The 13835-nt window shown below is 39.4% G+C and overlaps 2 protein-coding genes across 2 annotated transcripts in view; one reads left to right on the forward strand and one right to left on the reverse strand.

Annotated features, from left to right (window-relative positions):
• The window catches only part of LOC136874603 (dual oxidase 1-like), a 335200-nt gene that overhangs the window by 71560 nt on the left and 249805 nt on the right, over positions 1–13835 (forward strand). The window contains exons 6-7 of the mRNA XM_068227874.1: positions 6018–6245; positions 9658–9741. Coding sequence (XP_068083975.1) covers positions 6018–6245; positions 9658–9741 — 312 coding nt within the window. The remainder of the gene's footprint in view (positions 1–6017; positions 6246–9657; positions 9742–13835) is intronic.
• Positions 566–1672, reverse strand: LOC137500950 (pyruvate dehydrogenase E1 component subunit beta, mitochondrial-like). The gene has a single exon (XM_068227706.1). It carries the CDS (start codon positions 1670–1672, stop codon positions 566–568), a length of 1107 nt encoding a protein of 368 aa, XP_068083807.1.

The following is a 13835-nucleotide window of genomic DNA, read 5'->3' on the forward strand; positions in this document are numbered from 1 at the left end:
TAGCTTCATCCATCGAGCTCATGTCTAACTTAGCCTTTATCTCCCCATCACGAGTACCCTTCTGCCATTGTTCCTACCTGTTTGTACCAGCAATCATTCTCACTACTTTCATGCCTGTTACTCCTGTCTTACCGAGCAAGTGGCTGTGTGGTTTGGGCCTCGTAGCTACGAGCTTGCATTCGGAAGATAGTGAGTTTGAACCGCACTGTCGCCAGCCCTGAAGATGGTATTCCGTGTTCACCATTTTCACACCAGGCAAATGTTGGGGGTACCTTAATTAAGGTGATGGTCGCTTGCTTCCCAGTCCTAGCCCTTTCCTATCCCATCATCACCATCAGACCTATCTGTGTCAGAGTGACATAAAGCATATTGTAAAAAAAAAAAAAAAAAAAAAGCAAGGTTGGTCTGATAAATTATTAAATTAATTAATTAATTCTTGTGCAACTCAGTTCATAATGAGTGTGGATTAAGAGCTCAGTGAATTTTATTTTCTGGTAATATAATTATGTTTTCAAAACAAGACATAGGAACATACACTGTTGGATGTACGAGTAATATGGAACAGTCATTTTGAGCCACACTTTGGTGGGTCGATACTTATCTTCATCAATTTCTTGACATTTTTCACAACATCTTCTGGTCTTGGAAATGCTGCTTTTTCTAGTGGTGATGCATATGGTGTTGGAACATCAGCTCCTGTTAAACGAATAGGAGGGGCATCTAAGCAAAAGAATGCAGGACTTTCCATCACAGTTGCACAAAGGGATGAACCAATACCACCCTGTGGCCAACCAAATTCCACTGTAATCAACCTGTGCGTCTTTTCCACTGATTTCTGAATGGTTTCACTATCCAAGGGCCGTAGAGTTCGCAGATTAATGACCTCACTGTCTATTTTCTCACTTTCAAGTAACTTTGCTCCTTCGAGAGCTATTTTAGTTCCAATACTGTGGCTTACTATGGTTACATCCTTGCCAGGCCTCTCGATTTTAGCTTTCCCAATTGGCACGATGAAATCCTTTGAAAGGACCTCCTGGGAGACTTCATGAGATTCATTGTAGAGCATGGAAGATTCTAATATAACCACCGGGTCTGGATCTCGGATTGCAGCTCTCAGAAGACCCCGAGCGTCTTCGCTCGAGTACGGGGACAGAACCTTGAGTCCAGGAACACTGCTGTACCATGAAGCAAAGCACTGTGCGTGCTGCGCTCCCACACCTGCCGTCCAACCGTTGGCTCCACGAAATACGATGGGACATGCCACTTTCCCTCCAGACATATACAGAATCTTGGCACAGGAATTTACTACTTGATCAATTGCTTGTAACGAGAAATTGTAAGTCATGAACTCACAGATGGGACGTAATCCAGCTAAGGCTGCTCCTATTGCAATACCAGTGAATGCACTTTCTGTAATTGGTGTATCTATTATGCGTTTATGTCCGTGCTTCTCTAGCAGACCTTTAGAGACTTTAAAAGCCCCTTCAAACAGACCTACATCTTCCCCTATCAGGAAAACACGTTCATCTCGCGTAATTTCTTCGTCCATCGTTAGATTTATAGCCTCACTTACAGTCATCTTCTTGAATGTCCTCTCTGATGTCGAGAACATCCTTTGACATGCTCTCAGTGAAATTTTGAAAGCTGAACTTGAGGCATTCCGAGTGGACATCATTGCTCTCACCTGAGAAGGAAAATAAATCAACTATTTATTGCTACTTTTTGAAACACATGGCAGCTTTGAATGTATATATATTCAGTCAAGCTTGATTATTCAAAATTCTTCCTGTATTGATTTTTATTACTGTTTCAATTTATTCTTTAAAAAATGTTGAATGGCAGTGGTGATTATTGCTTTAAGAGAAACTTGTCTAATTTTAAATCTTTCATAATTTTAAATAGACAAATGTATTTAGGAGTATTAAAAAGTCTGTTGCTACTTCTCACATTGAGAAACACTTTTTCCCACCTTGCTAATGGCTGCCGCCTTCAGAGACAAGTAATGTATTGCACAGCACTCGAATCTGTTAAGACAGAGACATTGTCGAGGCAGATTTATAATAAATAATGATGTCCATGTAATTTCCTATACAATGTATAAAAATTCACACTTTTAAAAGATGTGGCCACAGTTAAGCTTAAGTGTATTATACAAGGAGAAGGCAGAGGGAGAGAGTGGGACTATTTCTTGAAATTTAACAAATAAGCTTGATTAACCTGCATTCCTGTGTCAGTTTCATGACTGACCATTCTAAGGCATTTGATAGGGTAGATCATGGGAGATTACTGGCAAAAATGAGTGCAGTTGGACTAGAGAGACAAGTGACTGAATGGGTGGCTAAATTTCTTAGAGAATTGGAGTAGGTGAAGCTTTATCTAATCCTGTAATCATTATGAGGGGAATTCTTCAAGACAGTATTATTGGACCTTTACGTTTTCTTCTTATATATATAAATGATACGAGCAAAGAACTGGAATCAGAGATAAGGCTTTTTGCGGATGATGTTATTCTTTGTAGAGTAATAAATAAGTTACAAGATTGTGAGCAACTGAAAAATGACCTTGATAATGTTGTGAGATGGACAGCGAGTATGATGATAAACATGTTAAAAGTCAGGTTGTGAGTTTCACAAATAGGAAAAGTCCTCTCAGTTTTAATTACTGCATTGATGGGGTGAACGTTTCTTTGGGAGGTCACTGTAAGTACCTAGGTGTTAATATAAGGAAAGATCTTCATTGTGGTGATTGCATAAATGGGATTGTAAATAAAGTGTACAGATTTCTGCACGTGGTTATGAGAGTATTTAGGGGTTGTAGTAAGACCCCAGTTTATGATTCCACTATATGGGACCCTCACCAAGATTACTTAATTGGAGAACTGGAAAAAATCCAAAGAAAAGCAACTAGATTTGTCCTGGGTGATTTCCAACAAAAGAGTAGCATTACAAAAATGCTGCATAGTTTGGGCTGGAAAGACTTGGGAGAAAGGAGACAAGCAGCTCAACTAAGTGATATGTTACAAGTTAATAACTTCATCCTTGTTCCGTCTTGACTCCGAAATTTAAAATTATAACTCTTGGGGAGATTCACCAAACCAATACAGCCTTACAGTCACTCTTAGTGATCAATTATATGTGCAAAAAACACAGTTCATGTTTTGGCCCTCTTCAGCTGTTATAAAGTCTAAATTAAAATACCCATAAATAAGATATTGTCTATGTGATGGTGTGCACAAACATATTAAACATTTAAAACAAGATCTAACACACTAAAAACACTGTATACACAGTATGTATCAAATAAGAGGGTAATCCCAAAAATAAGGTCTCCTATATTTTATAAATACAGAACTCTGTTTGTGTGGCTATTGGTCACAATATTGTGAAGAGTGTTTCCCGCGCTCGCATATAAACATGCGCACGCTGCGCTGAGGTTCTCAGTCTTAGCTTGGCAGCTGTTGAGAATGGAGCTCCCATTGGATGTTACTGTCAAGTGCAAAGTGTGTGCAGTTATTCAGTTTTTGAATGCAAAAAGTACTGAACCATTTGAAATCCATCACCAATTGATGGTAGTGTATGGTGAGACATGCATGGATGTCAAAAATGTTCGTATGTGGTGTAGAGAGTTTGCAGCCGGTTGGACTGAAATTCACAACGAACAAAGGAGCGGGAGACCGCCAATTTCCGTCGAGACAGTCGTGAAGGTTGAGCGAATCATGCGTGAAGATCGGCGGATCAGCCTGGATGATCTCTGCACTTTGGTTCTTGAGGTTTCCCGAAACGCTGCTCACGGAATTTTAACAGAAAAGTTGAAATACCGGAAGGTGTGTGCAAGATGGGTGCCATGCATCCTGGCTGAAGACCACATGCGGCAACGAGTTGATTCTTCCCGCACATTTCTTCAATGCTCTGCAGCTGAACAGGACAACTATTTGGATTCAATTGTCACGGGTGATGAAACCTGGGCGTTCCACTTTACACCTGAGACCAAGCAACAATCACGCCAGTGGCAGCATCCCTCTTTACCAAAGCCACGGAAACTCAAGCAAACACAGTATGCCGGTAAAGTCATGACAACTGTCTTTTGGGATCAAAAAGGGGTATTGTTGTTTGACTTTATGCCCCCTGGGACCACAGTTAACACTGGCAGGTACTGTGAGACCCTGAAAAAACTCAGATGGGAAATACAGAACTGGAGAAGAGGAATGTTGAGCAAGGGCATAAATATTCTCCATGAACGCGCGCCCACACTTCGCCGGGCAAACCGTTGCTCTCCTGCAACAGTTTCACTGGAACATCATCACCCACCCACCCTATAGTCCCGACTGCCACCCAGTGATTATCACCTGTTCCCTAAGTTAAAAGAACATTTGGCTGGAAAGCGATTCAGCACCAACGACGAGGTGAAAGTTGAGGTTCACAACTTCCTGAACAGCATGGCGGCGAGCTGGTACGACATGGGCATACAAAAACTGTCACAGCCTACAAAAATGCATGGACCGAAATGGTGATTATGTAGAAAAATAGCTAACTGTTCAAGCTGTAAAATGATGTAAACCATTGTAGAAATAAACAGGTCTACGTATTTATAAAAAAATAGGAAACTTTATTTTTGGGATTACCTTCGTATGTGCATTCAACTTGAATCTCAAAATAAGTTCATAATCCAAATTAAAATCTAAAATCGAAAGATGTCATTTCTTCAAATTACACCAGTCCCATTTTTTAAATCCTACTTAAAGTTAAAACATATGCCTCTCTTGCAATATTCATTAAAAACGTCTGTTGCCAGTAGGCATTAATGGAAGAAGAAAATACTCCTCAAAGTTGAATCCTGTGGCTGTATTGAACTGTATGGAGCTTTTTCATTTATAATAATTTAATACAAATATGTATCTATATTTTGTTGATTTAGCTCTAAATGAAAAATTGTGGCTTCTTGTTTAAAGGTGCCTAACATCTATGTCATCAGCCCCATAAGGTATACAATATGAAGATAATGTTGGAATTCAAGAGGACAAATTGGGGCAAATATTCGTTTATAGGAAGGGGAGTTAGGGATTGGAATAACTTACCAAGGGAGATGTTCAGTAAATTTCCAATGTTATTGAAATAATTTAAGAAAAGGCTAGGAAAACAACAGATAGGGAATTTGCCACTTGGGTGACTGCCCTAAATGCAGATCAGATTGATTGATCTGACACCTCGGCATCTCCAAATAAAGCCATAAAAGTAGTAAGTGGGACGTAAAGCAAATAACATTATTATTATTATTATTATTATTATTATTATTATTATTATTATTATTATTATTATTATTATTATTATTATTATTATTATTATTATTATTATTATTATTATTATTATTATTATTATTATTATTATTATTATTATTATTATTATTATTATTATTATTATTATTATTATTATTATTATTATTATTATTATTATTATTATTATTATTATTATTATTATTATTATTATTATTATTATTATTATTATTATTATTATTATTATTATTAACCAGTACTTTTTCTATTGTTCTGATTGTAATTTTCTTAGTTTGCCTAAGATGGCCTAATGCAGCCAAAACATGACCTGTTATTTTAATAAGATGTTTTTACAACTTTGAATTGTAAATAAACTTATAGGTATTGACTAGATCGAACCAATATACTAGTGTTTGAAATTATATAACTTAATAATTGTCAATACGGATCCAAAATGAAATTTATTTCAAACTGAAATGTATATTAAGTCGACACTGGAAAAGACAGCTTCCTTCTTAACAAAGTAAAAGAAATAGAAAGGAGGAAAAGGAGTGGTGGATAAAGGAGAACTGGGATTGATATGGAGAGAGCCGATATATTTGAAGACAACAGTGTATAAAGATATGGAGTTTTTCCTTGTCTTTTTGTAATATCCATCTATTTCTCCATCTTTTCACTCTGACCTGTAATTTAGTTCCTTTCAATGTTCTACGACTTGATATAAATAACGTGTATCTTGTTATTCCAGAGCTGGGTAATCCTCGAGGAAACGAGAACCCTTTCCTGTTGGTATTTGGCATCCTGTGGTTCCGGTGGCACAATGTCTTGGCTAAGCACATGAAGGAGGCGCACAGGAACTGGAGCGATGACAAGATCTTCAACGAAGCACGCAAGTGGGTGATTGCCACTTACCAGCACATTGTTATCAATGAGTGGCTACCAGCATGGCTCAATGATCACTTACCTCCATATCAAGGTTAGTACTACTGGAGGAAAGTGATAAATTCTTTGTGTGTAGGAAACAACCATTTACCCCACATATCTCTCTCTCATTAAATATGAAGTACAGTTTATACACACTTTTTTGATATCTAGTGTTTCTTTCACACTCGGTCAATCTTACACTGTGAATTAGAATAATCAGGAGAGATCTGAGGTCTAGTTTGGCTACCAGGCGTCCTTTTTCAGTGTTCTTTCTTCTTTTTGTTTTGGGTGATTGTGTACCAGGTTAATTCGATTTGGGCTATATCCAGGCTTTGATCCTTGCCTAATACTCCCTCATTTTTTCAATCCATATTCTTCTCCTTTCTTCCATCAATAGATTCAGGATCCAGGATATAATCTTTTTATAGAAACTCTTGGTGTTTGTGATTTTAGACATTTAGACTTTGCTGTTGCTGAATTTGCCGGCCCCGTGATGTAGGGGTAGCGTGCCTGCCTCTTACCCGGAGGCCACGGGTTCGATTCCTGTCCAGGTCAGGAATTTTTACCTGGATCTGAGGGCTGGTTCGAGGTCCACTCAGCCTACGTGATTAGAATTGAGGAGCTATCTGACGGTGAGATAGAGGCCCCAGTCTAGAAAACTAAGAATCGCGGCTGTGAGCTTGCATCCAGGAGATCGTGGGTTCGAATCCCACTGCCGGCAGCCCTGAAGTTGGTTTTCCGTGGTTTCCCATTTTCACACCAAGCAAATGCTGGGGCTGTACCTTAATTAAGGCCACGGCTGCTTCCTTCCCATTCCTAGGCCTTTCCTATCCCATTGTCGCCATAAGACCTATCTGAGTCGGTGCGACGCAAAGCCCGTAGCAAAAAAAACTAAGAATAATGCCCGAGAGGATTTGTCGTGCTGACCACACGATACCTCGTAATCTGCAGGCCTTTGGGCTGAGCAGTGGTCGCTTGGTAGGCAAAGGCCCTTCAAGGGCTGTAGTGCCATGGGGTTTGGTTTGTTGTTGAATTCTGCTCCTTTTGTTCCAGTTCATTCTACGTCCTTTTTCACCTCCTGATACTAGAGTGTCACAGTTTTCTTGGATATAACTTATGAGTTTTTCCAGTCTATTGAAACACAAAGTATAATGCCTAAAACACTACAACGTACTTGTAAAAAAATATATTAATAGCAGAATGACATGTTTTGTTCTGTTGCAAGCTGAATGTTTTGTTTTGCAAAAACACCCTCGTATATCATCAAATCACTTTTAACCATGCGTGCACAATATATATGTACAATATTGTTGTGCTCAGTTGTAAAAAAAAAAAAAATTAAAAAAAAAGAGAGGGAGAGAGGGATATGTAAAGTTTTCCACTACCTGGAAAAGCACAGAATCGTGGGTATGTTTTGGGCTTAGAAGGTGAGAGAGTACAGATTCTTTGGTTGTTCCCTTCTTAGTAGTTTCTTACGACATGCATCCTTTCACTCCACCCACAGGGGAGATAAAGAGTTCTGATAAATCAAAAGGAATATGTAGTATCATGATCTATATTCAGCAGTATGGCAGCTGATCCAGCACACAACATTCCCATGCCATGCAGAGATGCCAACTTTCAAGAAAGGCAATTCGTAATGCAGCCATTAGGATATGAGGGAGGGGGAGCGGCCATAGAATGTTTTTCCCGAGATCTTACTAACTTACATATCATTGAAAAATCAATGAAAAACATACAATTCAACCAGATGTAACATATTCGAAGACTGGCATATAAAGAATATATGATTCTTACCTGCTAAAGTACAGGTGATCTGCAGTACATACCTGAGTGGAGGTTGAAGGATCATTTCTTTTGTTGAGTACTGTAGTTGCTCCCTTAGCAGCGTATATTCCCGTTTGGTAAACATACACTGGTGACATGCTTTTTCTTTTCATATCATGTGCATCCTCTGCACTAACAGAGCACTTAACAATTCAGAGTTCATATTAGCATGGAATTCAGTCTTGTTGTTCCTCATCATGCATCAGTCGCTTCATTGGCAGAAACATATTTTAATGCTAATCTGACCTGGAAAGAAGAATGGTCTTCTTCAAACCCTGATCAGCTGGGTTTAATTAACGATCCACGTAAAGCTCCGCCTGGTTTCAATTTACCTAGAAAGCATGGATATCTTTACACAGAGTTAGGACAAACCACAGAAGATGCATATTCTGGCTTCACAAGTGGGGAAAAGCTGAAAACTCATACTGCGACTGTGACAGTGTCCCCCAGACCATCCAGCACATTACTACGGAATGCCCAAGAAGAAGATTTGAAGGAACTATTCAAGATATACACAGTGCCACTGATGAAGTTGTGAACTGGTTGAATACACTGGACATTACACTTTAATTTACCTGATCTGTAAATTCTGTATATAGGTTATTGTAATATTTACATTTCCAGTGTATCCTTATTTTGCCATACGAAATAATAATAATAATAATAATAATAATAATAACAACAACAACAACAACAGGCAGAGGGAAAGCGTCCAAAAATAAATGGATCACCACAGTGAAGCCCGTTTAAGAATAGCTGGGGATTTCAGAACAAAGCATACAGGATTGTGTATTATTCCGGCAGTTGACCTTTCAAGGTGTCTTTCCAGAGTCTCTCACTAGCAGAGTACAGGCACCGCCCGACCGAAGTGGACCGAGGAAGGGAAACAAGCACACAGCTAGAAGATGAAAGCTTTCTGGGCGAAGAAAAAACAGAATTTCCATATAAGGAGTCGAAACAAGCCCTGTGGTCCTCAGTAGGCCCAATCAATAATAATAATAATAATAATAATAATAATAATAATAATAATAATAATAATAATAATCATTGTTTTAACAGAAAGTACAACTGAGTAAACATCCTAGGTTTACACTAATCAAAAGGGAAAAACGAAGATGACTGAACCTTTGAAGAATTAAGGTATTGAAGGAAAAAAAAACAATAATTGACCAAGGGAGGTCTGATAGGATAGGGGAAAGTGAGGAGACTGGCACAAGTAATTGGAAACAATGCTAGACTCAGATAGGGGCCAGTTGGTCACCAACCCACGCTACCTTGTTGAGAGCCCTTGGGTTCCCCTTTTAGTCACCTCTCACGGTGGGAGTTTTCTCCTGCCCCCACCATGAGGGGAACAAGAGGTAGACCACTCCATTCTCACCATCCAGAGAACAGATCTTGTGACAGGCATCAGTATACAACAGCTTTGTGTCACTGCAGCATGTTTTACACAGAGATATCCTGTATTAAATTACCAGCTCTCATAGTTGTTATAAAAACACAGTTATTGTACAAGAAGAAGCCAGGATTTATAACTATAAAATCCAAAGACTCAAAATTAAACAGAAATTGAAATTGTGACAATTCGGTGTGAGTTCTGGGGTGAATATTTTGCTTTATATATTTTCTGTCTTTCCCAGGTTACAATCCGAGTATTGATCCACAGATAGACCAATTCTTCCAGGCTGCAGCATTTCGATTTGGACACACATTGGTTCCACCAGGTAAGTTCATAATCATGTACAGAAACTGAAGAGATATCTCCTGGATTCATTTAGAAATATTGTACTACTGTGTAAGCAGATGGTGTTATACTGTATAGAGTAGTAAATTAATTGTAGGATTGTGAGCGACCACAAAAGACGTTGATAATGTTGTGTGATGGGCAATAGGCAATGATATGATACTGAATGGGATGAAAAGTCATGTTGAGGAGAAGTCCCCTCAGTCTTAATGGTTCTGTTGATGGGGTGAAAGCTACTTATGGGGATCACTGTGAGTACTTGGATGTTAATATAAGGAAGGGTCTTCATCGGGGGTAATCACATTAACGAGGTTGTAAAGAATGGTTACAGGTCTCTTCACATAATTATGAGGGTACATAGGGATTGTAGTAAAGATGTAATGGTGGTGGTGGTGATTATTGTTTTAAGAGGAAGTACAACCGGGCAACCATCTTCTATATAATACTAATCAGAGAGAAAAATGGAATGTATCCAACACTTTGAAGAATTAAGGTATCGGTCAAAAGAAGACAAGGGCCATGAAGGGCATGAAAATGAAAGACTCCCTAGGACTCGAGTGCTCTAGTACCGTCGGGGGCGGAAAAGAACAGGAGTTGACCAAGGGAGGCTGGATAGAATACATGAAAGTGAGGAGCCTGGCACAAGTAAGTGGAAGCAATGCCAGGACTCAGCTAAGGGCCCCATGGTCATCAACCCTCGCTCCTGAGTTCAGAGCCCTGGGGCCCTTTCAGTCGCCTCTTATGACAGGCAGATAATACCGTGGGTGTTATTCTACTGCCCCCAGCCACAGGGGATGGATGTAAAGGAGAGTGTATGTATCTGGTATGACCCCAATTAACACGTTCCCTGCGGCAGTAAATTTCGATCACTTAATGTTGCGTCGTATCGGCCCACCGGTGACCCGATGCTGCCTTTAGTTGTTATCGGTTCGAGTCACCGGTGACCTGACGAATTTGACTTTGTTTACTCCCTAGTATGACATCCTAAACCATGCATGTGCACTTGTTGTGTGCGTTATTGTTGAGGAGACATTCCAGCGTATTTACCTGTGCGACAGTGTTCCGATTCAACAATTGCGTGAAACAGAAATGACCCCGGAAATAATTAGGTCACCGGTGGGCCGATCAAAACTAGCAGTATGCCTCGATCCTTTACTTCAGTTGGAACACTTATGTTGCCATTAGTTAATAGAAATTTGTAACTAGGACGTAGTTACTTACTTCGCAATTCTGGGAAGTTCGCACCGACGGATAAGAGTAACATGTTTCGGGGCACATGGTAACCCGAACCGCATGGAACGTGATATAGGCCCACCCCAGTGCTGTCCTAACCCTCTTTCTTTTCCGTGCCACCGGTGTGTCAGAATGTGAAAGCTCCATACCTAAAAAAGGATGTGAAATTGCTTGTAAATATTATATACAGAAGATAATAAATATATCAATAACTACTCCAATAACCTCTATTGGCTTTCCTAAGAGCAATGTAGAAAGCAGATATCAGAAGGGTGGTACTCCTTAAACAACAATCTACGATCTGAGGGCAGCAACACTCTAGGCTTTATTCACCGTAACCGCGCTAAGTGATTCCCGCGCAAAAATATAGGTCAGACAACAATCGGGACTCAAGGTGACCCGAAGCGATATGAATGGAAGATGAAAAAAACTTCCTTCGGGTCACCGGTGGGCCGATCAAAACTAGTAGTATGCCTCGATCCTTTGCTTCAATTGAAACACTACGTTGCCATTAGTTAACGGAAATTCGTAACTGGGACGTAGTTACTTACTTCGCAATTCTGGGAAGTTCGCACCGACGGATAAGAGTAACATGTTTCGGGGCACATGGCTTTTGAGTAAGGAGATGCTGCTCAACTAAGCGGTATGTTCTGAGCTGTCAGTGGAGAGATGGCTTGAAATTACATTAGTCGATGAATAAGCTTGAATGGAAATTTTAAAAGTAGGAAAGGTCATAATATGAAGATAATGTTGTTGATGATGAAGACGATGCTTGTTGTTTAAAGGGCCTAACATCTAGGTCATTGACCTTGAAGATAAAGTTGGAATTCAGGAGTACAAATATTCATTTATAGGAAGAGGAATAAGGTTTGGAATAATTTATCGAGGGAAATATTTGATAACTTCCTGAGTTCTTTGAAATCATTTAAGAAAAGTCTAGGTACTGATAGGGAATCTCCCACCTGGGCCTAAGTGTAGGTGAATGATTAATTGAAGGCATCAGGGCTATGATTATTATGTTACAATTGGCTTTTTGAGTCACACCAACACAGATAGGTCTTATGGGACACTGGGATAGGAAAGAACTAGGAGTGGGAAGGAAGCAGCGTTGGTCCTGATTAAGATACAGCCCTAGCGTTTTCCTGGTGTGAAAATGCGAAACCATGGAATAATCATCTTTAAGGTTGCCAACAGTGTGGTTTGAACCATCTATGTCCTGAATGCAGACTGATAGCTATGCACCCGTAACCACACAGTGAACTCACTCAGTAGCCATGATTTTGATGGCTTAAAAATTATCAAAATAATGCCTTAAAAATTAAGCATTTGTGACTTAAAATTCCTTCATATATGTCTTAAAATTACATAAAGAGATTTTAAAATACATTTTATATTCTAGCAGGCTCATATTTAGACTCATAATTAATAGTATTAATTGAGTTTTTAATTGAATTGTTTCTTTTCTTTTTTATGGTATAGTCTGTTGTTAAATGTTTTTTACTTTTTCAGGTATTTTCTAAATTTTACTTAATCGTAAATATTAGTTTTGGCAGACTGAAGAACCTAACAGTTATAGACCATGCATATATCTGTTTACTTTGCATAAACTTGGCAATAATTGTGACTTGGTGGTATAATGAGCAAGTGGAATAAATTATGAATGCCATGGTCATAAAACTGATTGAGGTACTGAAAACTTTCTCAGAGTAACTGAGTGTCAATAACGGACTTCTACATTTATAATTTATCTCACTTATGTATAATATCACCAGTTCACAATCATGCACAAGTTTATGCAACACAAACGATGAGGGTGCAATTTGGCAATTGTTGCAAGTGTGTCATACCATTGGAGACACTTTCCCGTGCCTCCTCAGTGGTGGGTGCGATGCCCATATGCTGGTGAACAGTGTCGTTTTTGACATGATGCAAGTGTGTGATGCCCATCAACCAACAGAGCATACACATTTCCATGTTGTGCAGTTGGTGCTTCATAGCATTGTCAGCTAGTCAACATTCAACACCATGTAAAATAATGGGACGTACTACCTACTTAAGATCTAATGCCATCGTTTTGTCACAGAGTACATTTGTGACTTCCCTCCAGCTAATCCATCCTGCCTTTATCCTACTTTGCACTTCATCACCTGTCTATCCCACGATCGGTGTATGGGTTGGATCCTAGATATGTAAAGTGCACAGTCTCTCCATGATGTTGGATGGAGTCATTGCTTAGGATGGTTTCTAGGTATTTGGTCTTCTTTTTTGGTCAGTCTAAGACCATATTGGGAGAGACACCTGGTCAATTGTCAACTTGACGTTGCGATCTTCTTCTGGTGGTATCAGCAAGTGCAACATCATCTGCATATAAGAAAGTCCAAGGGACACTCCTTTGCAGGTTCCGTGTGATTGTGTCCCTGACGAGCACAAAGAGCAATGGAGACAATGTGGAGCCTTGGTGTACATCAGGTTTCAATGGGAAGTTCTCCAAGATACCAACAGTGCAGCGAACATTGATAAGCATTTCTAGTATGACGTGGTCACGAAGTGTATACCAGATCGCACAGTGTGGAACACGGTCAAGGGTCTTTTGGCCTTTTCGAGATTATGTAAAGCATCATGCAGTGGGTGTTGTTTCTCTCCATGCTTTTCAGTGAGCGCTCTAGCAGCAAAGTTTGCATCGATTGTTCCAGCACCCGTGATGAAGCCACACTGGTTGGTTCCAATGCTGATTACAGTATTTAATGCAATCTTCGACCAAGGATTCTCTCAAAGATTTTCATTGTGTGTAATAGGAGGCAAATTAGACAGTAATTTTCACATTCTTCTGGATAATGTTTT

This window comes from Anabrus simplex, chromosome 5 (genome assembly GCF_040414725.1).
Source record: "Anabrus simplex isolate iqAnaSimp1 chromosome 5, ASM4041472v1, whole genome shotgun sequence".
Taxonomy (NCBI): Eukaryota; Metazoa; Arthropoda; class Insecta; order Orthoptera; family Tettigoniidae; genus Anabrus; species Anabrus simplex.